This window comes from Talpa occidentalis, unplaced genomic scaffold (genome assembly GCF_014898055.3).
Source record: "Talpa occidentalis isolate TD23 unplaced genomic scaffold, MPIMG_talOcc4v2.1 talOcc4.3, whole genome shotgun sequence".
NCBI classification, from domain to species: Eukaryota; Metazoa; Chordata; class Mammalia; order Eulipotyphla; family Talpidae; genus Talpa; species Talpa occidentalis.
Genome location: NW_023603184.1, coordinates 34,590,055 through 34,614,801, shown reverse-complemented (window position 1 = coordinate 34,614,801; position 24,747 = coordinate 34,590,055). Strand labels below are relative to the sequence as shown.

The 24,747-nt window shown below is 54.9% G+C and overlaps 4 protein-coding genes across 4 annotated transcripts in view; 3 read left to right on the top strand and 1 right to left on the bottom strand.

The window, feature by feature from the left end:
* DCHS1 (dachsous cadherin-related 1) overlaps nt 1-8,600 on the top strand; it is a 34,304-nt gene extending 25,704 nt beyond the window's left edge. The window contains 11 exon segments of the mRNA XM_037522794.2: nt 199-438; nt 525-650; nt 1,307-1,516; nt 2,236-3,114; nt 3,248-3,361; nt 3,489-3,700; nt 3,789-3,943; nt 4,141-4,271; nt 4,368-4,651; nt 5,080-5,218; nt 5,510-8,600. Of these exon segments, the coding sequence (XP_037378691.1) occupies nt 199-438; nt 525-650; nt 1,307-1,516; nt 2,236-3,114; nt 3,248-3,361; nt 3,489-3,700; nt 3,789-3,943; nt 4,141-4,271; nt 4,368-4,651; nt 5,080-5,218; nt 5,510-8,121 (5,102 nt within the window). The 3' untranslated portion in view covers nt 8,122-8,600.
* Nucleotides 8,601-9,272: 672 nt separating this feature from the next.
* TPP1 (tripeptidyl peptidase 1) lies at nt 9,273-15,115 on the top strand. Its single transcript, XM_037522793.2, has 13 exons — nt 9,273-9,366; nt 9,482-9,553; nt 9,817-9,956; nt 11,587-11,737; nt 11,944-12,071; nt 12,201-12,379; nt 12,559-12,757; nt 12,892-13,080; nt 13,369-13,438; nt 13,834-13,954; nt 14,053-14,211; nt 14,389-14,514; nt 14,690-15,115. The coding sequence occupies exons 1-13, from the start codon at nt 9,323-9,325 to the stop codon at nt 14,828-14,830; spliced, it is 1,719 nt and encodes a 572-aa protein (XP_037378690.1). The 5' UTR covers nt 9,273-9,322; the 3' UTR covers nt 14,831-15,115.
* A 2,005-nt stretch (nt 15,116-17,120) lies between these two features.
* Nucleotides 17,121-18,509, top strand: TAF10 (TATA-box binding protein associated factor 10). The gene is made up of 5 exons (XM_037522792.2): nt 17,121-17,363; nt 17,505-17,659; nt 17,885-17,949; nt 18,036-18,150; nt 18,345-18,509. The coding sequence occupies exons 1-5, from the start codon at nt 17,132-17,134 to the stop codon at nt 18,432-18,434; spliced, it is 657 nt and encodes a 218-aa protein (XP_037378689.1). The 5' UTR covers nt 17,121-17,131; the 3' UTR covers nt 18,435-18,509.
* Nucleotides 18,486-24,708, bottom strand: ILK (integrin linked kinase). The gene is made up of 13 exons (XM_037522791.2): nt 24,652-24,708; nt 24,116-24,250; nt 21,025-21,190; nt 20,778-20,873; nt 20,543-20,639; nt 20,352-20,435; nt 20,166-20,251; nt 19,912-20,021; nt 19,681-19,808; nt 19,478-19,599; nt 19,290-19,389; nt 19,059-19,189; nt 18,486-18,894 (listed from the first exon to the last, which is right to left on the bottom strand). Exons 2-13 carry the CDS (start codon nt 24,202-24,204, stop codon nt 18,745-18,747), a joined length of 1,359 nt encoding a protein of 452 aa, XP_037378688.1. The 5' UTR covers nt 24,205-24,250; nt 24,652-24,708; the 3' UTR covers nt 18,486-18,744.
* Nucleotides 24,709-24,747: the final 39 nt, after the last annotated feature.

Here is a 24,747-nt window from a genome sequence, read left to right as displayed (position 1 = left end):
GGTGGAGGGGGTGCTGAGGTGGAGGGGTGCTGAGGTGGAGGGGGTGTTGAGGTCGAGGGGGTGCTGAGGTGGAGGGGTGCTGAGGTGGAGGGGTGCTGAGGTGGAGGGGGTGCTGAGGTGGAGGGGTGCTGAGGTGGAGGGGTGCTGAGGTGGAGGAGTGCTCAAGCTTGCATCTGACCCGCCCTGTGACACACCTAGGGGCGCTGTCCGTGGCAAGGTCGCTGGACCGGGAGCAGAGAGCCGAGTACTTACTGACCGTGGTGGCCTCAGACCACGGCTCCCCGCCGCGCTCGGCCACGCAGCTCCTGACAGTCAGTATCGTCGATGTCAATGACGAGGCACCTGCTTTCCAGCAGCAGGAGTACAGCGTTCTCTTGCGTGAGAACAGCCCGCCTGGCACATCTCTGCTCACTCTGCAGGCATCTGACCCTGACCTGGGTAAGACTTGGGGGATGAGTTGAGAGGGATGGAATGAGGCAAGGAACCTTATTTACCTTCCCTTCTCCTTCCCTGCTGCTTCTCAGGGGCCAATGGGCAAGTGACTTACGGAGGCATCGCTGGCGAAAACTTCTCCCTGGACCCAGACACTGGAATTCTCACAACTCTTCGGGCCCTGGATAGGGAGGAGCAGGAGGAGATCAACCTGACAGGTACACACTGACAGGACCCCAAAAGCCTGAGGTGATGGAAACACCGGTGTTATACCAACCGATGTCTTATGCCAGGTGTCTTCTGGAAGTTTACACCTATTATAGCATAGTTTCTGTTATATTTTTGGAACTTTTTGGGGAGTCAAGGATTTGACAAAGTGAACTGACTTCTAGGTTGTCACCACAGTAATCACACAAACTCCCAAATGCGTGATGTCACAGCTGTGCCCTCTCGGCTTCCCTTGGATTGCACTGCAGCCACTTAACAGAGTCTATCAGTTGCATGATGTCACAGCTGTGCCCTCTCGGCTTCCCTTGGATTGCACTGCAGCCACTTAACAGAGTCTATCAGTACTGAGCACCGGAGAGTTCAAGTGACTTGTTCAAGTTAACACATCTTGAACACGGCAGAGCTGGCACTTGAACCTGATCTTTTGATTTATTTTTTTTCTGTCATACCACCACTACCCAATATATATCTTGCATGCACCAAGCAAGAGAGGAAGAAAAAACATCTGACACATCTGTATCTCTGTGTACTTGTGAGGTATGGGAGATGGCTATTGTCTGGTTTGGGGAGGGATGAGCACTCCACACTGTGGCGTTCTCCAAGGTATAGGGACAGGCTAGATCTCACTGATTTTACTTCCTCACAGTGTATGCCCGAGACAGGGGCTCACCCCCCCTTGTGACTCATGTCACCGTGCGAGTGACTGTGGAGGACGAGAATGACCATGCCCCAACTTTTGGGAGTGCCCACCTCTCCCTGGAAGTTCCTGAAGGCCAGGACCCCCAGACCCTCACCACACTTCGGGCCTCTGACCCGGATGTGGGAGCTAATGGGCAGCTGCAGTATCGCATCCTAGGTAAGACCTGCCCACGCCCCCTAGGCCACCACCCGCTTGCCCAGTTCTTACTCCTTGTTGGCCTGTGTCGCATTCAGCTAGTGTGCCTGATCTTCTTTCCTTCCCTTCGTGTCTTCCATGTTTTCTCTCATGTACACAGCTATATTTCTGAGTGTCTCTTTCTGTGCCTCCCCAGCGCTTTCTCTACCCTGTTTGCCATATTTCTAAATAGGCACAAAGAAATGTTAGGGTTTCAAATAACAATTTTTGGACAGTAATGAGGTTGCAAAAATTATATCAGGTTTAATTGAAAATAAACCAGCGAAAATCAAATGAATCTATGAAAACACATATTTAGGTTCTAAACGGTCTACTGAGAATATTCTAGAAAACACAAGAATATATATGCACACATTAACCATCCAAGTGATGACATCATCACGTCATGTAGCATCTGAACTAGACTGTACATTTGTGAGACCAGGATGAAAAAGGCCAACAATGTTTTAGGATTGCTATGAAAATAGTTTTGCTCTTATGTACTCTCTGAAAGGGTCGCAGGGGCTCCCAGTTTCCCCAGACCACACTCTGAGGGCAGCTGCTTGGTTTCTCTGCCTCTGTCCTCCCAGTTTCTCTGTCTGTACCTCCTCTCAGTCTTTGCTTTTGCCTATAAATCACCTCCCTCTCCCATGGGCTGACACATGTATGTCTGTTTTATGTATGCATGCCCTTTTCTGCAGATGGGGACCCATCAGGAGCCTTTGTTCTAGACCTTGCCTCTGGGGAATTTGGCACCATGAGGCCACTAGACCGGGAGGTGGAGCCAGCATTCCAGCTGCGAATCGAGGCCAGGGATGGAGGCCAGCCAGCTCTCAGTGCCACTTTGCTTGTGACAGTGACAGTGCTGGATGCCAACGACCATGCCCCAGCCTTCCCCGTGCCTGCCTACTCTGTGGAGGTGCCAGAGGATGCGCCTGCAGGGACCCTGCTGCTGCAGCTACAGGCTCATGACCCTGATGCTGGGGCCAATGGCCATGTGACCTACTACCTGGGTGCAGGTGCAGCAGGAGCCTTCCTGCTGGAGCCCAGCTCTGGGGAGCTGCGCACAGTTGCAGCCCTAGACAGAGAGCAGTGTCCCAGCTATGCCTTTTCGGTCAGTGCCGTGGATGGTGCAGCGGCTGGGCCTCTGAGCACCACGGTGCCTGTTGCTATCACCGTGCGTGATGTCAATGACCATGCTCCCACCTTCCCCACCAGCCCCTTGAGACTGCGCCTGCCCCGCCCAGGCCCCAGCCTCAGCACCCCAACCCTGGCTCTGGCCACTCTGCGAGCTGAAGATCGAGATGCTGGTGCCAATGCCTCCATCCTATACCGTCTGGCGGGCACACCACCTCCAGGCACCACGGTGGACTCTTATACTGGCGAAATCCGTGTGGCTCGCTCCCCTGTAGCCCTGGGCCCCCGGGATCGTGTCCTCTTCATCGTGGCAACTGACCTTGGCCGTCCAGCTCGCTCTGCCACTGGTGTGGTCATTGTTGGGCTGCAAGGGGAGTCTGAGCGTGGACCCCGCTTTCCCCGAGCTAGCAGTGAAGCCATGCTTCGTGAGAATGCACCCCCAGGTGGGTCCCCAGCCCTCTCTTGCAGCTTTGTATCCCTGGATAGGCTGGGATTATTCACTAAAAATGCCCTCGAAGCTCCCCGCCCCACCCCCGTCTAGTGTTCACAGTCCAACTAATACCATCTTCTCTGTAGGGACTCCTGTCACCTCCCCCAAGGCTGTCCATGCAGGGGGTTCAAATGGACCAATCACCTACAGCATTCTCAGTGGGAATGAAAAAGGGACATTCTCCATCCAGCCCAGTACAGGTAAGGGGCAGAGGACTTGGTAAGGGGCCAGCTCCTTGGGGAGAAGCTGCCCTTGAGTAAAGGGCCTCAGAGAAGGAGGCTCCCCAGCTGGCAGGGGCACTGTCAGTGATGCACTGTCTCCCTCCAGGAGCCATCACAGTTCGATCAGCAGAAGGGCTGGACTTCGAGGCAAGTCCACGGCTGCGTCTGGTGCTGCAGGCGGAGAGTGGAGGAGTCTTTGCCTTCTCTGTGCTGACCCTAACCCTGCAAGATGCCAATGATAATGCTCCCCGCTTCTTGCGGCCCCACTACGTGGCCTTCCTGCCTGAGTCCAGGCCCTTGGAGGGGCCCCTGCTGCAGGTGTGGGGTGTGATGGGAAGATAGGGGCAGGGGCTGGTCGAACTTGTCTGTGCCCAGGCCACTGCCAGCAACCTCCTCCTCCCACTAGGTGGAGGCAAATGACCTAGATCAAGGCCCCAGTGGACAGATCTCCTACAGTCTGGCCGCATCCCAGCCAGCACGGGGATTATTCCATGTAGACCCAGCCACGGGCACAATCACTACCACAGCAATCTTGGACCGTGAGATCTGGGCTGAAACACGGTAAGGCCTGGGTTTTTAGATGCTGAGACCCCATCCTGGGTCCATCTGGTTTCAAGCCCTGGTTGAATCTTCCTCCATCCCTATGCCACATCCTTAGACACCCCCCCAAGCCCCACCCTGTCCTGAGTCTTCCCCCAGCCTGCCCAGGGTTCTGTTTTATCCCTGGGCCCCAACCCTTGACTGTGTTTTGTGACCAGGCTAGTACTGATGGCCACAGACAGAGGAAACCCGGCCCTTGTGGGCTCAGCAACCCTGACGGTGATGGTCATCGACACCAATGACAACCGCCCAACCATTCCCCAGCCCTGGGAGCTCCGAGTGTCAGAAGGTGAGGGCTGGGTAAAGAGGGAGTACAAAGGGCGGTCCCAGCCTGGAACTCCAGCGTGTCTGGTGCCATGCCAAGTGCTTGTCCCCTGTCTTGCAGATACACTCTTGGGCTCAGAGATTGCGCAGGTAACAGGGAATGATGTGGACTCGGGACCAGTGCTGTGGTATGTGCTGAGCCCATCTGGGCCCCAGGATCCTTTTAGCGTAGGTCGCTATGGAGGCCGTGTCTCCCTCATGGGCCCTCTGGACTTTGAACAGCGTGACCGCTACCACCTGCAGCTACTGGCACACGATGGGCCTCACCAGGGCCGTGCCAACCTCACAGTGTTTGTGGAGGATGTCAATGATAATGCACCTGCTTTCTCACAGAGCCTCTACCAGGTACTGGTGCCCCTGGATGTTCCCCAACCTGGGCCCAGGGCCGTTCATGTTGGAGGAAAATGATGAGGCTATAGAAGCATCTGGAGTGTGCTGGACATTCAGGGTGGTCTGGGCATGGGCTCTGGGGATGATTACCTCCCATCTCAAACCAGCCTTCCATATCCTGTGTCCAGTTTGAATCCTGTGCCCAGAAATGGGGGAATACAAGTTTTTAAGTCCTGTTAAACGTGGCTAACAGTGTAGGTACAGAATTGTAGCTAGCTGCGCATTTGTGGTTTTATCACTATTATTTGTTTGTTTGAAAACTGATGAGTACGGGCCCCACACCTGAACAGCTACCAGGCCAGGCTTATGGGGCCAAACTGCAGAACATGGACTGAGTGGGCAGCTGGGAAGCTTGGCCATAAACGCTTGTCCTCATATCTCAGGTAACGCTGCTCGAGCACACCCCCCCGGGCAGTGCCATTTTCTCCGTCTCTGCCACTGATCGGGACTCAGGGGCCAACGGTCACATCTCCTACCACCTGGCTTCCCCTGCTGAGGGCTTCAGTGTTGACCCCAACAACGGTGAGTCCTTCCAGGATCTTCTCCCTAATCTTTGACTATGTTGGGCCATATTCTGAGCTCATGCCTAGAATTTCTTGCCCAAACTCTGAACTCCTGCATCTCTGACTGAGATAGGGGAGTTCTTCCCTTGTCTCTTTTAAGTCCTGTCCTGACTGCATGTCTGGATGCCATCCCCCGAGTCCTGGAGGCCATTCCATACCTTCCCTGTGTGTCGGGGTCCTGAAGGGTCACTCCTCTGCTCACCCACAACAGCCTCTGCTGAATGCATGTTTCTCTCTGTTCCTCTCTCAGGGACCTTGTTCACAACAGTGGGAACAGTGGCCTTGGGCCATGAGGGGCCAGGAGTGGTAGATGTGGTGCTGGAAGCACGAGATCACGGGATGCCCGGCCGGGCGGCGCAAGCCACGGTGCATGTGCAGCTGCAGGACCAGAATGACCATGCCCCAAGCTTCACCCTGCCTCATTATCGCGTGGCTGTGACTGAGGATCTGCCCCCCGGTTCCACTCTGCTCACATTGGAGGCCACAGATGCTGACGGGAGCCGGAGCCATGCCACTGTGGACTACAGCATCGTTAGTGGCAACCGGGGCCGAGTTTTCCAGCTGGAACCGCGGCTGGCTGAGACTGGGGAGGGTGGTGGGTTAGGACCCCAGGTGCTGGGCTGCCTGGTGTTGCTTGAACCTCTAGACTTTGAAAGCCTAACCCAGTACAACCTAACTGTGGCTGCAGCTGACCGGGGGCAGCCACCTCGAAGTTCAGCCGTGCCCGTCACAGTCACCGTGCTGGATGTCGACGACAACCCACCTGTCTTCACCCGAGCATCCTACCGCGTGGCGGTACCCGAGGACACGCCTGTGGGAGCTGAGCTGCTGCATGTAGAGGCCTCTGACGCAGACCCGGGCCCACATGGTCTCGTGCGTTTCAAGCTCAGCTCAGGTGACCCTTTAGGGCTCTTTGAGCTGGATGAGGGCTCAGGTGCCTTGCGATTGGCTCAACCCTTGGACTGTGAGAGCCAGGCTCAACACCAGCTTGTCGTGCAGGCTGCTGACCCTGCTGGGACACACTTTGCTCTGGCACCAGTGACCATCGAGGTCCAGGATGTGAATGACCACGGCCCAGCCTTCCCCCTGAGCTTGCTCAGCACCAGCTTGGCTGAGAACCAGCCTCCAGGCACTCTTGTGACCACACTGCATGCAATTGACGGGGATGCCGGGACTTTTGGGAGACTCCGCTACAGCCTGTTGGAGTCTGGGCTGGGGCCCGACGGCCGAGAGGCATTCGCACTGAACAGCTCAACAGGGGAGTTGCGGGCACGAGTGGCCTTTGACTACGAGCACACGGGAAGCTTCCAGCTGCTGGTGGGTGCTGCTGACGCTGGGAATCTCTCAGCCTCAGTCACCGTGTCAGTGCTGGTGACTGGTGAGGACGAGTATGACCCGGTGTTCCTGGCTCCAGCTTTCCATTTCCAAGTGCCAGAAGGTGCCCGGCGCGGCCACAGCCTGGGTCATGTGCAGGCCACAGACGAGGATGGAGGTGCTGATGGCCTGGTGCTCTACTCCCTTGTTACTTCTTCCCCCTATTTTGGTATCAACCAGACTACGGGTGCCCTGTACCTGCGGGTGGACAGTCAGGCACCAGGCAGCGGAACAGGTGCTTCTGGAGGTGGGGGTCGGACCCGGCGTGAGGCACCACGGGAGCTGAGGCTAGAGGTGGTGGCACGGGGCCCTCTGCCCGGTTCCCGGAGTGCCACAGTGCCCGTGACTGTGGATATCACCCACACTGCACTGGGCCTGGCGCCTGACCTCAACCTGCTATTGGTGGGGGCTGTGGCGGCCTCCCTGGGAGTTGTGGTGGTCCTTGCATTGGCAGCCCTGGTTCTCGGGCTGGTGCGGGCGCGTAGCCGCAAGGCTGAGGCGGCACCCGGCCCTATGTCACAGGCAGCACCTCTGCCCAGTGGAACCCTACAGAAGCTGGGCCGAGAGCCACCCAGCCCACCGCCCTCAGAGCATCTGTATCACCAGACTCTCCCCAGCTACGGTGGGCCAGGAGCTGGAGGGCCCTACCCCCGTGGCGGCTCCCTCGACCCTTCACACTCAAGTGGCCGAGGCTCGGCAGAGGCTGCAGAGGATGATGAGATCCGCATGATCAACGAGTTCCCCCGCGTAGCCAGTGTGGCCTCCTCCCTGGCAGCCCGTGGCCCCGACTCAGGCATCCAGCAGGATGCAGATGGACTGAGTGACACATCCTGCGAGCCACCTGCCCCTGACACTTGGTATAAAGGCCGCAAGACAGGGCTGCTGCTGCCAGGTGCAGGAGCCTCTCTGTACCGGGAAGAGGGTCCCACGGCCACGGCCACGGCCTTCCTAGGGGGCTGTGGCCTGAGCCCCGCACCCACTGGGGACTATGGCTTCCCAGCAGATGGCAAGCCATGTGTGGCAGGGGCCCTGACAGCCATTGTGGCTGGCGAGGAGGAACTCCGTGGCAGCTACAACTGGGACTACCTGCTGAGCTGGTGCCCTCAGTTCCAGCCGCTGGCCAGCGTCTTCACAGAGATTGCTCGGCTCAAGGATGAAGCTCGGCCATGCCTCCCTGCTCCCCGTATTGACCCCCCACCCCTCATCACTGCCGTAGCCCACCCAGGAGCCAAGTCTGTGCCACCCAAGCCAGCCAACACAGCTGCAACACGGGCCATCTTTCCACCAGCCTCTCACCGCTCCCCAATCAGTCATGAAGGCTCCCTGTCCTCAGCTGCCATGTCACCCAGCTTCTCCCCATCACTGTCTCCTCTGGCTGCTCGCTCACCCGTTGTCTCACCATTTGGAGTGGCCCAGGGCCCCTCAGCCTCAGCACTCAGCACAGAGTCTGGACTGGAGCCGCCCGATGACACGGAGCTGCACATCTAGCTGTGGCCCAGGCTGGGCCCCGACCTGGGATGCGCACAGTGTCCCCAATGCAGGCCCCATCTGAGCCTGCCCTGGGCAGCCTCGGACCATGATTGGCCACAGGGGAGGCCAGCTCCCCACTCCAAACTCCTCCAGGGGGGCAGGTCCTACTTCTTACCCTGGTCCCATCAGTGCCAGCACTGCAGAGTCCTATTGGGCACTGACCTGTGGCCAGGTCCAGTGAGGGGAGAAATATGAAGGAGCCAGCAGCCCTCAGTTCTCCTCAGTGAGGGCTTCCTGCCCTGTGTCAGCACCCTGAGATGGAGCTCAGACTTTATTTATTGGGGGGTTGGGAAGATGGGGAAAGTCCCTCCAACCTGTATGAGCCCAGCTCCTTTGGGTTCCATTGACACCCCTGCCCCTGCCCAGAACCAAGTGCCAATTCTCACTCTGGAGCCTTAATAAACTGCAGTTTGTATCCAGTGTGTGGCTCTGTTCTGTGGGGGCCGCAGGGACGGTGGGGTGATGGGAAGAGAGCTGACACGTCGTGGGCACCTGAGCGGTCACGGGGTGGGGAGCACAGGCGCACCCAGGATGGGAATGGGAGCGGGAGCTGAGACTGAGAGCAGCTCTCCTCGCAGCTGACCCTGCCCTCTGACAAGGCGGGAGGACGGAGAGGGCAGACGGCAGGGGCCTTGCTGGTGACAATGACGTAGAGAGGGAGTGATTAGGTGGGGAGAGTTCTCCACGGGTAGATTCGAGAGCAGCAAGTGGTTTACCTGTTGGTGCTGGGTCACTACAGAACCATATTGTAACAGGCTCCCGTTGGCGAGCCTTGGCCACATCAGCCTCCCGGCTGAGCCACTGTCTGCTTTATCCCTGGAGATGCGCGCAGAGCCCCGGCCGGCAGAGCACTTGTAACATGTTCTAAATGCAGACACCTCGGCCGCAAGAGGTTGTGACTTCGTGGTAACGAACGGCTGGGAAGAGCAGAGGCCCCTCTTACGCACTCCCCTTCGCCCGGTGGTGACCTGGCTGGACTCAGAGCAGTTCCGGAGCCCGGGCTTACCCAGTACTAGACAAGCCACATCGAGAATCCGCGCGGCCGCCCACCCGCCAGCAGCCCAGCCTTCGGGACCACCCTTTTGAGGGAGGAGCCAGCACGTCAGCAGTTTCCAGGCTGCGGGTGCTGGTGGAATATAGGGCTCATGTGATCCGTCACATGATAGCCGATCTGCAGAAAGGTGGAATGGAACAGCGAGTCTGGTGAGAAATTAGGGGTCCCTGGGCAAAGGGGAGCACTTTGGAGGGAGTACACATCAGAGGGTGGGAACACAGTGACATTCCAGCTCCTGCTGAAACCCACCTGCCACCCCTGCAGCCTCCTAGGGGTCCTGGCCCTTGCTGTTGCCGCCAAATGCAGTTACAGCCCGGAACCCGACCAGCAGCGGACGTGAGTTGACTCAGTACTGACCTCCCCCTTCCCCGTGCCACCCTGCCCCCACACAGCTGGTCCTAGCCCCCCGCACCCCCCTACCAGATCCTAGTACCCACTCCATAGTCTTATCCTCGGGTTCTCAGACTCAGTCCCCTACCACGCTCCCTGGGAGCCACGTCTGCCTTGGGGTCCAACCCAAGGTCTCAGCCCCTCACCGTGACTAATTTTTCCCACCCCCACCCTAACGGTGACCATGTTCCTGACCCCTGGCCCTGCAGGCTACCCCCAGGATGGGTATCCCTGGGCCGTGCAGACCCTCAGGAAGAGCTGAGTCTGACCTTTGCCCTGAGACAGCAGAACCTGGAGCGACTCTCTGAGCTGGTGCAGGCTGTGTCGGATCCTGGTTCTCCTTACTACGGTGCTTGTCGGGAATGGGGGTGGAATTTGAGATGCAGTAGAGGGACACGGAGCTGGGCTAAGCATGGGATGATGCTGCTCATGTGAGGGTCATGCCTGTGAGGGGGTGTTACAGGACAGACAAATGGCCGTGACTCATTGAAGAGTTTCTGTAAAACATTAAACTGGAACTAAATTATCCAAAATTAACTCACATTCTTTTCTCCAAAACTTTCCATCTGTGTTCATCAGACTAAAGCTGCAAGTTCATGTGGTTAAGACACAGACTTAGCGATTCATATTGTGCTCCTACTTTTAATTTTTTATATTTTTTAATATAATTTATTTATTTTACATCTTTGTTTATTTTTGTACAATGTTTGCTTTCTCCTCTCAGGTGTAGTCCCCATAGAATTCCCTCCACCAACTCACCCGTGCACCATCACGAGAGTCCCTTGGGCTCTTCCCACCCGTTTTTATCCCTGCAGAATGTCTGTGATTTATAGTTGCCTGTTCATTCTTTTTTATTTATTGTTACTATTTCTTCCCTGGTCCCTTATTTGGTTCCCCTATATTCCTCCTATAAGTGAAACCATCCAATATTTTTCTTTTTCCTTCTGTCTTATTTCACTGAGCATAATCCCTTCTAGCTCCATGTTGCTGCAAATGGCGTGAGTTTATCTTTTTAGATTGCCTAATAATATTCCATTGTGTGTATATACCATATCTTCTTGATCCAGTCATTTATTTTTCGCCACCACTTTTTATTGGCCACTAAACAAATGGGGAAGTAGAATCTATTATGGGACATACAGCTCAGATTTCTCCCCATCCTCAAATCCATTCTCATTTCCTCCTCTGTCAGATACTGAAACTGGCAGTTCCACTGTTGAAATAGCCGTTGGTATAGTCTGATTCTCACGATACCTACTTGCTCATAACTCAGTTACTCCTCTCACCCAGACTGCTACCCACTGCCCAGCTGGTCTGCAGTCTCTTCTCTCCACTCTACTCCACACTGTATTTTCCACTCTGCTCCAAAACAGTCATCATGTTGCTCCAACAGACAAACTGGGTTTTGTCCTTCTGCTACTTGAAGCCCTCAATGGTTGGGAAGGAGTGTGTGTGTGGGCGGGGGGGTGCGGGGTGTGGGTGGCAGTCTCTGATTCACCCAATAGGTGAGCACTAGGGTACAGGGCCCCATGCAGAAAGATAGCGACTTGGTATCATGTTGAGCTTAAAATCAACAGGTACGAAGATTCGAGTTAAATTAGATGTTATCTTATACTTGGCTCTGTAAGTTTTGAAAATATTTATTGGAAATAAAATTTAAACGGAAATTTTAATTTACTAACCTCATTTGTTTTTCACAATCATGGCCATGCATGCTGTAGCAGCACTTGCAACCTACCAGCCTTTAGGATAAATCCATATTCCTGGCCATGGCATTCCAAGTCTGTCTTCTCCTGGCCCCCAAACAGAGCCTGCACATGCACAGCCCATCTTTTTGCTAGCAAGTTCCTACTCATGGCTCAAGACTCTGCACTGGGAGAAATCTCCCTGGGAAATCTCAATGTGTCTGCGTTGAAGTCCAAAAGGGGCAACTGGGAAAGCAATGAATGAAGGCAAGAGCCTCTTTTGAATCCTTGCAGGAAAATACCTAACCCTAGAGGATGTAGCTGAACTGGTGCAGCCATCACCACTTACCCTCCGCACGGTCCAAAAATGGCTCTTGGCGGCTGGAGCCCGGAACTGTCACTCAGTGATCACACAGGACTTTCTGACTTGCTGGCTCAATGTCCGGTGAGAGGGAATAACTGTTCTGTGGAGGGAACCAGTCATCCCATCAGGGAGACAAGTCACCCAATGGGAGGGAGCTGAGAGCTTGCAGGGCGCTTTTGGGGCAGAGTTAACGCATGGGAGACCACTAACTGCCCGGTGGTGTGCAGGCAGCTCCTCGGCTTTGGGCCATGCTTTCTGATCTCTGTTCTCTGATCTCTGACCTCCAGACAGGCAGAGCTGCTGCTCTCTGGGGCTGAGTTTCATCGCTATGTGGGGGGACCTGCAGAGACCCATGTTGTAAGGTCCCCACATCCCTACCAGCTCCCGAAGGCCTTGGCCCCCCATGTGGACTTTGGTAACACACAGTGGGGTTGGTGGGGGTGGGGGCAGGCAGAGCCAGGGACTGAGAGGTTTAGACGCCATGGGGGTTGGGGTAGTAAAATGAGCGTTGGAGTCTAAAAGGTTCTCCTCTCCAACCCCACAGTGGGGGGGCTGCACCGCTTTCCTCCCACATCATCTCTGAGGCAACGTCCTAAGCCACAGGTGGCAGAGGCTGTTGGCCTGCACCTGGGGGTGACCCCATCCGTGATCCGGGAGCGATACAACTTGACAGCCCAAGATGTGGGCTCTGGTAGCACCAACAACAGCCAAGCCTGTGCCCAGGTGAGCCATCAGAGAGCCCCGGGGTCCTCATCACCTCCCTGAGGTAACCTACCAGCTTGGGGGTCACTCTAACCTAACCCCTGGGCTTTCATTCCCTATCCTACAACCTGGGATGGATCCCGGCCCTGCCCTCAGGGCTGCAGCTGGGCCTCTGACTTCTGCTCTGCCTCGCTCCACAGTTCCTGGAGCAGTATTTCCATAACTCCGACCTGGCAGAATTCATGCGCCTCTTTGGAGGAGGATTTGCACACCAAGCCTCAGTAGCCCATGTGGTGGGGACACAGGGCCGGGGCCGGGCCGGGATCGAGGCCAGCCTGGATGTGGAGTACCTGATGAGCTCTGGCGCCAACATCTCCACCTGGGTCTACAGCAACCCCGGTACTGCCCAGGGGGCTGGCTGGTGGGGAGAGCGGGTGGAGTGAGGGTTGATCCCTGCTCCCTCAAGGGAGTTGCCTGAACGAGGAGATCCTGACAACCCTTAAATGACGGCCCTTGTGCCCCCCTCTTCCCAGGCCGGCACGAGTCACAAGAGCCCTTCCTGCAGTGGCTCCTGCTGCTCAGCAACGAGTCGGCCCTGCCGCACGTGCACACCGTGAGCTACGGCGACGACGAGGACTCCCTCAGCACCGCCTACATGCAGCGGGTCAACACCGAGTTCATGAAGGCTGCGGCTCGGGGTCTGACCCTGCTCTTTGCCTCAGGTGACTCCTACTCTTACACTTGACTCTCCACCCAACCATGCAACCTGGCTGGCCAGTCCCCAGCCTTCCCACCTCCACCCCCCCACACACACACACCTCCCTGCTGCACAGGGGCCCCTGAACCTTACCTCTGACTCATAATCTAAACTCAGGTGGGACCACTGACCTGACCTCTAAACTCTGAACTCTCGCAGTCACACTAAGACTTGAACTCCCTCTCTGACATCTAAATCCAAACACCAAGCTCTGATCAGTTTATCTGAGTGCGACCCTTGGGCTCTCTTCCAGGTGACAGTGGGGCTGGGTGCTGGTCTGTTTCTGGAAGACACCAATTCCGCCCCAGCTTCCCTGCCTCCAGGTAAGCACCTCAGCTGACCCTGACCTGTGACCACCAACCTTTCATCTGTGTCCTCATGATCTGGAAACTCTGCCTCGAAGCCATCAGATCTGCCAGGTGGCTCAGCTCTCAGCTGTAGCTGCCCCGGTTTCTACAGCCCACTCTTCTGCCTGCCGGTCAGGCGCCAAGGCCCTTGAGTAGGACGCAGCTCCCAGTGTTCCCCCTCAGTGCCCAGGCACTTTAGTGGGAGAGCTGATGGGTGCTTTGCAGAGAAAAGTCTGTACAATCATCCCAAGGATAGGCTTCCACAGAGTCCAGCTCTCTCAGCAAGACCTGGGCCACACTCACTCCTCCCCATATATTCTTGAGATCTCCATGGATTCCCCTATCATCTGAATGCTATTTTCTGTCCTCAGTCCCTATGTCACCACGGTGGGAGGCACATCCTTCCAGAATCCTTTCCGAGTCACAAATGAGGTTGTTGACTATATCAGTGGCGGTGGCTTCAGCAATGTGTTTCCGCAGCCTTCATACCAGGTATATCTATGTTTGTATGGCTGAAGCGGGCCGAGTCCCTAGATCAGAAGACTGCTGGCAAGATCACAGACAAGTGTTCTCTTCACAATACCTTTCAGGAGGAAGCTATAACCAAATACCTGAACTCCAGTCCCCATTTGCCACCATCCAGTTACTTCAATGTCACGGGCCGTGCCTACCCAGATGTGGCCGCACTCTCTGATGGCTACTGGGTGGTCAGCAACAGCGTGCCTATTCCATGGGTGTCGGGTACCTCGGTGAGAATCAACCTGGCTCAAACTGCCGCTCAGGAACTACCCTCACCCTTTACCCCCCCAAGACTTTGCACCCCAAACCTCTGACTCCTCAGAGACTTCTGATCCCTTCAAACACCTCTCCCCCAAAGTCCAATCATTTTGAACTCTTAACCTCTATCTGTACTCTCACCCTTGCAGGCCTCTACTCCAGTGTTTGGAGGACTCCTATCCCTGATAAATGAACATAGAATCCTCAATGGCCGCCCCCCTCTTGGCTTCCTCAACCCAAGACTCTACAAGCAGCGTGGGGAAGGACTCTTTGATGTGAGTGTAGTAGGGAGGGGTGTGGACATTTTCATGAGTACAGAATGCTAATATGAACTTGAGGGCAGTTCTGATGGGGTGGGATGGCCTCTAGGATGTGAACACAGGGTAAGAGGGGTATATCCTGCTACTACTGGTATAAGCAGGCCCGGGTCTGAGCTCACTTTCTCCCTAGGTAACCCGTGGCTGCCATGAGTCCTGTTTGAATGAAGAAGTGCAGGGTGAGGGTTTCTGCTCTGGCCCTGGCTGGGATCCTGTGACAGGCTGGGGAACTCCCAACTTCCCAGCTCTGCTGAAGACACTGATCAACCCTTGACCCTTTCCTGCCAAGGGAGTGGGCCTGGCCCATCTCAGCTGTGGCTGGGTCACTTATTCTGCACTGTTGGAAGCCCTGCTGACCCCCAACTACCTGCTGCTGAGAGTTTATCTCCCTAACCCTGAAATGCTGTGAGCTTACCTTCCCTCCCAGCCCTACCCTGCACCAGCACACTCAGGTCTCCCTTACTCCTGCCTCATGTTCCTCTACAGTTACTCTAACTAGTACTATTCGGGAGTTTCCCTGCTCTCTACCCCACTGCTTGTCTTTTCAACCAGGTTTTCCTGGTTGTCTACACTTTGTATAATCTTTTATTTGTTTGCTCCTCAATTCGTTGCAATGATACCTCTGCTCTTACTTTTTTACTCTTCCCTCCTGACACTCAGAAAAAATGGTCTCCCTGCTGTATCACGCAGTGTTCATTTCTCAATCTTTGCTTTCTGAACTATGTCAGAATCCCCACTCCCTCTCCTGCCTTAGCTTCTAAGGTTTAATTTCTCCTTCTCTAGCCAATACCTCTTTCTCCTCTTTGGGTTTTGCACTGAATGTTGGTATACTTTGTTGCTCCACCCTTCGTCTTTTTCATTACTCATTCTGCCCCTGGAACACTGTCCTGTGGAACAAACCAATCACTGGCATCCACAGCCATCACCATCTCACTGCACTGGACTTTTCACCAGATGTGTGATACTCAACGCTTTTCCCTCTTTCCCAATCCCAGTTCTTTTTGGGGGGTTACTTGGTTGGTAAATGATATTTCCCAGAATACTTCTTCCAACCAAGCCAGAAACCGAAGTGTTATTCTAGATAACCATTTCCTTCACCTCTCGCAGCCACCACCTTCAATCACCTTACCAGTCCTACTGGTTTTATCTCTTATTAAATATCTCTCTGTCAATCCACAAGTCCTGACAACTATATTTCCTAAGTATAATCTAGAACTCATCTGCTTCTCTCCATCGCCACTGCTACCACATTAGCATAGCCATATTCTCTCTCCTCTGAAATGTAGGAGGCTCTTACGTGTCCTTACTTCCTGCCCTTTCCCAAGCCACCTTTCAGAATCCCATCAAGTTACTGACATGATTAAGACTGCTAATATTACTGGGCTAATGTTCAGGTTTTTTCTCCTGGCTCACAAACCTGCTCCATTGCTTGCTATTTGTTCTTGAGTAACAAATAATTTAGTCTTCTCTGCTTTTTTTTTTTGCTCAAGATATTCTGTCTCAATACTCACCCTGATTCCCCTTGGCCCAAGTGCCTTCTAGAGTTCAAGTATATAACTCGGAAGTCACCTTCTCTGTGAACCTTTCAGTTCCCTTTAGCGAGTTAATTTTGATACTGCAGAAAGCCAGATTTTTGAAATCAAATCCATTTGACTCTTGGTTCTGCTAAAGACTAGGAGAGAGTCTTGGGCAAGCAAATTAATCTCCTTGAGTCTTCTCATCTTAAATGGGCATATAAATACCTGCTTCTCACAGTAATCAGGGAATAATTAACTGGAATAAAGTTGATGAGGGTACCTGACACACAGAAGTAGGCAGTAAATGCTAGTTCCTTCCGCCCTTGCACTGCACACTGTCTCTACCTCTAGCATCGCACGCAACGCCCATAGAGTATTGAAATTACCAGTTTACCTCCCTTTCCAAGACCGTCGGTGCCTAGAGGACTAGAACCTCGTCCTACGTGACTTTGTATTCCAGACACTAGCTCAAGATTGGCAAATGGGAATTAAATAAATGTTTGCTGGATTGAAAACCCCACGCCTCGGCTCAGTCTCGCGCACGTTTTCTCAGGCTGAAGCGCCCCTGGCCCTGAGCCCTCACTGCGGGCGGCTGGCCGGGAGGGGACTCTGCAGCTTCACCACGAGCACCTGAAAGGTTACACAGGGGAGCCGGAAAGGATGGGGTCCGGCAGGCATCGCGGGGTCGGGGGGACCTGGGTCGATGAGTTTCTGGGCTCAGGGCTCAGTGAGAAGTCCCGGCGCCGCAGGAGAGAGTCCGCGACGCACCGGGCTCCCCTCCCGGGGGCTCCCCTCCCGGGGGACAGCTCCCGTGTCCCCTCCCGACCGGAGGCGGGGCGGGGTAACGGCCGCGACGCTGGCGGCCTCCAAGCCTCGGTCTAATCACCCACCGACACCCGCCAGGGGCGGCCCGCGGGGGCGGAGGCGCCGGCGGGAAGCCAGACAAGGCGTGCACTTGACGTAGGCGGGGCGAGTCGCGAGCGCGTGACGTCAGCCGCGTGTGCGTAGCGCGAGCGGAAGCGGAAGCGGCTCTGTTCGCCGCCTCTCCCACCGGCCCGATGAGCTGCAGCGGCTCCGGCGCGGACCCCGAGGCGGCGCCGGCCTCCGCCGCCTCGGCCCCGGGCCCGGCGCCCGCGGTCTCGGCCCCCGCCGCGCTGCCCGCCGGCGCTGCTGCGGAGAACAAGGCCAGCCCCGCGGGGACAGCAGGGGGGCCTGGGGCTGGAGCCGCGGCAGGGGGCACGGGACCCGTGGCGGCGCGGGCCGGGGAGCCGGCCGAGCGGCGCGGGGCGGGTGAGGGCCGGGACGGGTGAGGGTGAGGGCAGCTCCCCGGGCGCGGGCACAGCGGCGGGCGGGGGCAGAGGGATCGAGGCAGACTTCACGGGGGCCGTGCGTCTCCCGCTGCCGTGCCTCAGTTGGTTGTTTCTCCTCCAGCTCCCGTGTCGGCGGGCGGCGTGGCGCCCCCAGAGGGGGCCATGTCTAACGGGGTTTACGTATTGCCGAGCGCGGCCAACGGAGACGTGAAGCCGGTGGTGTCCAGCACGCCTCTGGTGGACTTCCTCATGCAGCTGGAGGATTACACGCCTACGGTGGGCTTTCCGCCTGAACAAGGCAATTGGCGTGCTGTCACACCAACACCCGGATTTCCAGCATCCTCTTCTTGTATTACTCCCCTACCAGCTCTTGTGATTTATTCCCTTTGCCCTCCCAGACTGCGAGCTTCCTGATAGCCAGGCCTGTCCTCCATTTCCCTCCTCTGTTAGCTCAGCAGTGCACAGGGGCTCCCACTGACAGTTGTCTACTTGATTTCTTAGATCCCAGATGCAGTGACTGGCTACTACCTGAACCGTGCTGGCTTTGAGGCCTCTGACCCACGCATGTGAGTAAACTCTGGTTAGGTTAGTTTGGGGTACTTGTATTGAGTTTGTTGTCCATCTCTCTCTCATAACAGTTTTTTTCCTCTAGAATTCGGCTCATCTCTCTAGCTGCCCAGAAATTCATCTCAGATATTGCCAACGATGCCCTACAGCACTGCAAAATGAAGGGCACAGCCTCTGGCAGCTCCCGAAGCAAAAGCAAGGTGTGAGGGGAGGCTCATTGAATCAATGTGGGAAGCAATAATTACTTCCCACAGCAGTGGAGGCTTAGTTTATCCTGAAACCCCTTTGGGGAAACTAAGTCTTAGGGGAGGTGAAAGACCTACTCAGGGTCACCCAGCTGGGATTGAAGTCTGGAATTCCTGTGCTCAGCCAGTCCTCTTCCCTCTTCCCTCAGGACCGCAAGTATACTCTAACCATGGAGGACTTGACCCCTGCCCTCAGCGAGTATGGCATCAATGTGAAGAAGCCGCACTACTTCACCTGAGCCACCCAACCTAAATGTACTTGTCTGCCCCCTTGTCCCCACACCAGCCTGTTTTCATAATAAACTTTATTGTGACAGGCAGGGCTGATCTCTCCCATGCTGGGAGACACCGTGTGGCAAGTGACAAAGCTCTGAGCCCAGCCCCTTTTGGGGCCACAGTGGTAGGGATGGGGGCAGGGGATGGACCCCATTGCTGGGGTAGTACCATGACTGGAGACAGGGGAGGCAGCCAGAGGCCTGCTGCTTCGGGGAGGCATACTCCCCTAACTCTGTCCTGACACCTCTGGAGTTTACACAGGACCCTTCAGCCCTACTTGTCCTGCATCTTCTCCAGGATAGGCACAATCATATCAAACTTGGGTCGCTTAGCAGGGTCTTCATTCATGCAGATCTTCATGAGTTTACATACATGGGGGGAAATGCCTGGTGGAATAGTAGGCCGAAGGCCCTCCAGCGCCACCTGTAAACAGAAGGAAAAACAAGGTGGTCTCATGTTGGGAGAGTTCTCTAGCGCTCAGGACAGGATTACTATATATTTAAACAAATGTGGCAAAATCCTAGTCCCACAACATTTGTCACCACCATCATCATTCTCCACAACACAGTATACAGTTAAGCTCTTACCTTCATTCCAATCTCCATGTTGGAGAGGTCGGCAAAGGGTACCTCCCTCGTCACTAGCTCCCACAGAAGCACTGCAAAACTCCACATGTCTGCCGAGCGTCTGTTTGTGTCTTCAGGCTTCTTCTGCAGAGCTGGAGGGATGGGACTTATATATTCCTGCTGCTTATCCTGTCTCTTCCATTACTACTGAACTGACCTTTCTCTACCTCCCAACACGATGCCCTCACTTACCTTCGGGGGCCACCCAGGCAGGTGCATACATGCGCCCAGGGCATTGGAAGGAAAACTTGACGTCAGCCATGCTGATTCGGGCAGTCATGTCCTCGTCAATCTGAGAAAAAGATAGATAAGTGGAAGGAGGTAAGTCCTGTTCTAGTTAGGGCTTCCAAGGATCTGGGCCAGGAGTGACGTGATCTCACCATTACACTACGGCTGTTGAGTGCATGTCGTGGGATGAGGGGCTCTAGTGTGTGTAGAAAGGCCATGCCCCTTGCCATGTCCAGTGCAAACTTCACGGCCTGGCTCTGGTCAACAACAAAATCTAAGGAGATGAAAGTCTTACGTGACCTTCCCATCGAATCCCTTAACCCCAACCCAATGAAATCTGGTATCCCCTACTCACTGGTGCCTTCATGCAGTACATTGTACAGGGATCCATATGGCATCCAATGTGTGATGAGGACTGGGTGAGGAGCAGGTGGAGACTGGCAGGCGCCTAGCACTGGGAGCACATTCGGATGCGAGAAAATCCTGGGAGGGAGAGACAGTATCCCTGGCTGACTCAGCAAAAAAGATCTGGGTGCTGGTTAGGGCTCCATGGGAACAACAGCTTCCAGTTTAAGCCTTGTCCCACCTGAGCCGGGGACATTCCTCGTTGAAGTCCCTGCTCTTCCTTGTACTCCAGTCTCGAACCTTCAGCACCTTCGCAATGATATCATTGCCTTGCCAGCGGCCCTTCCATAACTGAGGGACAGGTAAGGGTTATTAGGCTTTTAGCTGAGGTCAATGCTTTCTTGCCCACTAGCTGGAGGAGAAACTTAAAACAGGTGCACAGCAGGTTAATTTATGGGGTCGTGGGGAGGGAAGGACATAAAGGGTAGGGGTCACCTCTCCAGAGTGATTCTCGTTGAGCTTCCCCATGAAGTTGATCTGTTTGTAGTCAATGCCGGAGTGTTTGTTCAGAGTCCCATTTCCTGAGAGTGTGAGCAGGTCAGGAACCCAGCTTCCCCTAACCCAGCCCCAGGGGCCTAGGATCATCCCCTGTTACCACCCTTCTTCTCATGACTGACTCACGGGGCCGAGTGCGGGTGGTCCCCTTCCAGAATGTGTCCTTGTAAGGAATACGGTTGAGATTCTGGCCCATCTTCTCTGCCCGCTCTGGGGAAGAAAAACAAACAGTCATGCCTGTAAGCTGTGTGGTAGGGAAAGGGGAGAGGAGGAGAGTGGTCAAAGAAAAGGTCACAAGCTGGGGCTGAGGGACAGACCTCGGAGAAGTTCTCTCAGGGGTGCCTTGGCTTTGTCCACGGGCATCTCTCCATACTTGTTACAAATGCTAACAAGTGCCCCACTAGCCACCAGGTCCTGGAGTAAAAAAAATGGTTGTGATGAGGGCCCTTGCTACTTCCACAGTGTTCATAGCCAACCATGAATGCAGATGCAGCACAGTCCTGTGAGTGTCAGCTGCTCACCCACCCTGGGGTTCCAGGCCTGAGTACTCACCTCTGCTACTTGATCTTGGCCCCAAAAGCAGGCATAGTGTAGGGGCACATTCCCATGTTCATTCACTGCATTGATGTCAGCTTTGTACTGTAGCAGCTGGTCCCCATGGCAAAACAGAAGAGGCAAAAGGTAGTCAGGAGAGACAGGTTTGGGGGGCACATCAGGAGGGAGAAGAGTGTCCATACCCTTCAGTACATTATGCCTCACCTCTAGGCATGCCTGACATGGGGGCAGGGGTCATACATACCTTTTGTACAATATCACGGTGTCCATGACTGGCTGCCAGGTGCAGGGGAGTGTCATCCCCGCGGTTCATCACATTGATCCGTGCCCCCCGCATGATCAGCATTTCGACCACAGCAGAGCGGCCCTCTCGACATGCCCAGTGCAAGGGGGAGAAGCCATGATCATCCCTTTGAGAAAGGGGCAGTGGTCACTGAGACAGTGGGAATCTGCCTCTCTGAGACTGATTCTCACCCAAGCTAGTAACCCCAAAGCTGTCCAAGTAAGACCGACGCCTCGGCTTTCAACCCAACTAACCACCATCATGTGAGAGCCCCGATTCACATCTTCCCCACCATCGCCCACCAGCCTTTCTTCCCTGGAGTACCTTCTCATTAAATGGCAGCATTCTCATTCATCTGGTTTCCCCCGTGCCCCTTTTGTGGCATCTGTCCTTTCTGTTTTGCACAGCATGTTTTACCACCACCACCACCACCCCCCACCTCCAAATACAGTACTTGTCACTCTGGATTGTAAAAATCTGTTCATGGGCTGTATTGTCTATTACACTGAAAGCTTCTTGAGAGAATAAATTGACAGGTGTTAAGTAAATGTTGGGGAGGTGTTGGTGTCTTGAAGAACGAAGGTCACAACTTGGGAGAGAAAATAAGCTTATTGTTTGGCTCTAATAGTGAAACGAAGTTCTAAATATGGAATGGAATTAAAATGTTTTGGAAAGGTTTATAATGAAATGGAGAAATGCTTTTGGTAAGTCATTACTGATGAGGCAGATAACAAAGCACCACGTAAAACAAGATTCCTCTACTCAAAACAATCCTGGACACAGAAAAAAAAAATGAGAATAGCTTCTTTTTTTGGGGGGAGAGGGAGAACTACTTTGTTTCTTTTCCATTTTATAAAGTAAAAGAAGTGTACAAAAACCCCAAATCAACTGGGTGAGAGCAGGGCCTGCCTGACAGCCTGGGGCCATAAAAGGAAATTCCCTCCAGTCCTAAACTGCAGATCCAAGGGGTGGAGCAAGGGGCGGTCCATGGTCTCTGCTAGCAGCCTCCGGATGCCTTAGTGCTGTGGTCACTTCCGTGTGGGGGCTCTAGGCGGGGCCTGGAACTAATCAGGGGTCTGACCAAAGCAGGCAACCCAGATCACCCCTACCCAGCAAATGACAGTAGGGGCGTGGCCTTTCCTAATGATTTCCCTCAGCTGCTGCCCTCATCCGCTCACACAGATAGCCAAACACTTTCCAGAAAGATGGGTATCTTCCTTCCTCTACATATCAGTTTTGCCCCCCAACTCTTCAATTTGTGCCCTAACTTGCCAGCATCATACTATGCGTCCCCCGCATCCCCATCAGGCCAGCAGGCTGCCTGCCCCCTGGAGGCCTGAGGGCCTGGACTTATCCCAAAGAAGCCTGCAGAGAATTCACCCCCACTTCACATTCAGCCTGTAGACCCCCATTTGGCATACTAGGCCCCCAAAGCCTATCCCCCCAAAAGGCACCAAAGCCTTCCAGTTTCACTAATGCCACCTCTTCACTTTCTGGTAATAAAGTCTTCCTAGATTCGAGGCCCACTGGACAACATCACCTAGGCCTCCATAGCCCCACTGACAACAGGAACAGTGCTCACTGTCTTTATCAGAGCACCTTTTGAAGAATGAAAAATTTAACAGATAGCTGCAAATTATGAAGGAGCAATAGTATAGCAACTAATGGGAACAGCGAAGTCTGGACAAAGAGAACAGGGGATCCTTCTCTTAAACCTAAATACTAAACTCTCCCAACCTTAAAAAAAATTAAAGTTAAAATCTATCACCTTGATTCAACATCACTACTGCTGCTGTCTCAGCCAACCTTAAAACAACCTGTCTATGGTCACTTTCTCTGTTTCCTCACTATCTATTCAATCTGCCACAAGTCAGTTGCCTAGAGTGCAGGCTCCTGTCTAGTGCCCGGAATAGGAAGTGTTCAATACAACTCCTTCAATGAAAGAACCCAGTGTGGTTCGGTTCTTTTCACCTGTTTTCCTCCTAAACAGCCCTCACAGAAATCAGGTGAACAGTTAGTTGTAAATTCAGTGGTTAAAGTGCTCAAGTTCTTAGATCTCTCACCTGCTCACACTACTCTTGACATTGTCCCCTTCGCTGAAATGTTCATTTCTCTGTGCTTTACTATGTATTTTCCTGTTTCTCCTTCAACCTCCACTTGCTCCTTTTACCTTGTCCCCTGCCTTCTGCATCCTCCACTCTTCTGAGGCACTCTCAACACCTCCACCTTCAGGTATCCTCTATAAACTCTAACAGTATCTTCAAGTCTCTCTCCTGAAATCCAAACCTGCATAACCAACAATCTCAACATTTCCATCTCACCGTCGTGCCACTTTTACGTGTCCAAATTGGAATTCATCATCTGACTTGTCCCTCTCAGTAAAAGGAAGCATTAGTTACCCATGACCAAGCTAGAACTTGGCCTTCCTGACTTCCCACACCAAGTCTCACCAATTCTCCATCCCCCAAATTCCTGGATTCTGATGACTTTTCTTTTCACCTGCCTCCACTCTACTCCAAACCATCACCTCTAGGATAGGCTTGGCAATTGCCTCTCTTCACATCACCACCTGTTCTTCACAGATGACACTTGACATGGACAAACTCATGACTTTACACCCCTGTTCTTAGATATTATTGCTTAAATATCCCTGCATGACCTGGCGGATCCCTGCAGACCTTTCCAGTTTTAGCTCTTGCTTTCTTCACTTGCACCCAGTATTTCAGTCCACAAAAGCCCACTGAGGTCTCCTACCTTGGGGCCATATGGAACTGTGGACAGTTTCCAGGCATTCTCCCCTGCATACCTCGGCTACCAGCTTTTGCCTGTGCCGTTTACTGGGGCTAGAAAGCTCCCTGCAGCCTCTGCCTGTGAAACTTACTCAGCAGTGGAGATTTAGCTCAAACACAGCATCCACGGTGGAGACCCTCTGCCCCCCACAGGCTGCGCGCAGCACGCATCACACCGGGCCGGGCCGGCCGCCCCCAGACGGCAGCGCCACCCCGCAGAGGCGCGTGTCCTCGCCGGCTCCCCACCCGCCCGCGCGGCTCACCCCTGGTTGAGGTCGTTCTCCGTGTTGTCCAGCCACAGGCGAACCGCAACCGCGTTGCCCTCCCGGCACTGGGTGAAAATGTCGTCCATAGCAGCGCCCCGGCTCTGCGGCCCCCGGAGAGAGGAAGCCTGGGGACTGCGGGGGAGCAGGGGAGGGGGTGAGCCCCACGCGCTGCCCCCGCCGCGGGCAGTGTCTCCGCTGGGGGTGGGAGTCCGGGGGCTGAGCCCCCAGGGGGGCTCCGGGGAGGAATTCCGGGCGGCGGTGGGGTCCCCGACTGTGCCCCCGCGCGCGGGAAAGGCGGCTCGGGGCGAGGTCAGCGGTGGCCCAGGGGGGAGAAGCTCGCGCAGGAATGTCGGGGAGCAAGCCCGGGGTCCCCGCCGCGGGCCGAGCCGGGGAGGGGAGGTCCACAGCCTAAGGCGGTGATGGGGTCCAGCGCGGGGAGGAGGGGGCGCGCTCCCCGCCCGGAACTCGGGCCGGGGGTGACGGGCTGGCGGGGCGCGCGTTTTGGGGAGGGGCACGGGTGCTCCCGCACTCACCCGGACGCGGGCTGGAGGCGCTTTCTCCAGGGAAGTCCCGTCCGGCCGCGCCCGCCGCCCGGCCCCGCCCCTGGCCCTCTCCGGCCAGCGCGGGCC

What these genes read in the sequence shown, in the direction of transcription:
- ILK (XM_037522791.2), bottom strand. Translation starts at nt 24,204, where the DNA reads ATGGACGACATTTTCACCCAGTGCCGGGAGGGCAACGCGGTTGCGGTT. An exon ending in CCTGAGAGAACTTCTCCGAG is followed by an intron (nt 20,436 to 20,542) that starts GTCTGTCCCTCA and finishes TTTCTTCCCCAG; the next exon opens with AGCGGGCAGAGAAGATGGGC. An exon ending in TGTACTGCATGAAGGCACCA is followed by an intron (nt 19,600 to 19,680) that starts GTGAGTAGGGGA and finishes TCATCTCCTTAG; the next exon opens with ATTTTGTTGTTGACCAGAGC.
- TPP1 (XM_037522793.2), top strand. Translation starts at nt 9,323, where the DNA reads ATGATAGCCGATCTGCAGAAAGGTGGAATGGAACAGCGAGTCTG. An exon ending in ACTTGCTGGCTCAATGTCCG is followed by an intron (nt 11,738 to 11,943) that starts GTGAGAGGGAAT and finishes TCTGACCTCCAG; the next exon opens with ACAGGCAGAGCTGCTGCTCT. An exon ending in TTCCGCAGCCTTCATACCAG is followed by an intron (nt 13,955 to 14,052) that starts GTATATCTATGT and finishes AATACCTTTCAG; the next exon opens with GAGGAAGCTATAACCAAATA.
- TAF10 (XM_037522792.2), top strand. Translation starts at nt 17,132, where the DNA reads ATGAGCTGCAGCGGCTCCGGCGCGGACCCCGAGGCGGCGCCGGCCTCC. An exon ending in GAGGCCTCTGACCCACGCAT is followed by an intron (nt 17,950 to 18,035) that starts GTGAGTAAACTC and finishes TTTTTCCTCTAG; the next exon opens with AATTCGGCTCATCTCTCTAG. An exon ending in GCTCCCGAAGCAAAAGCAAG is followed by an intron (nt 18,151 to 18,344) that starts GTGTGAGGGGAG and finishes CTCTTCCCTCAG; the next exon opens with GACCGCAAGTATACTCTAAC.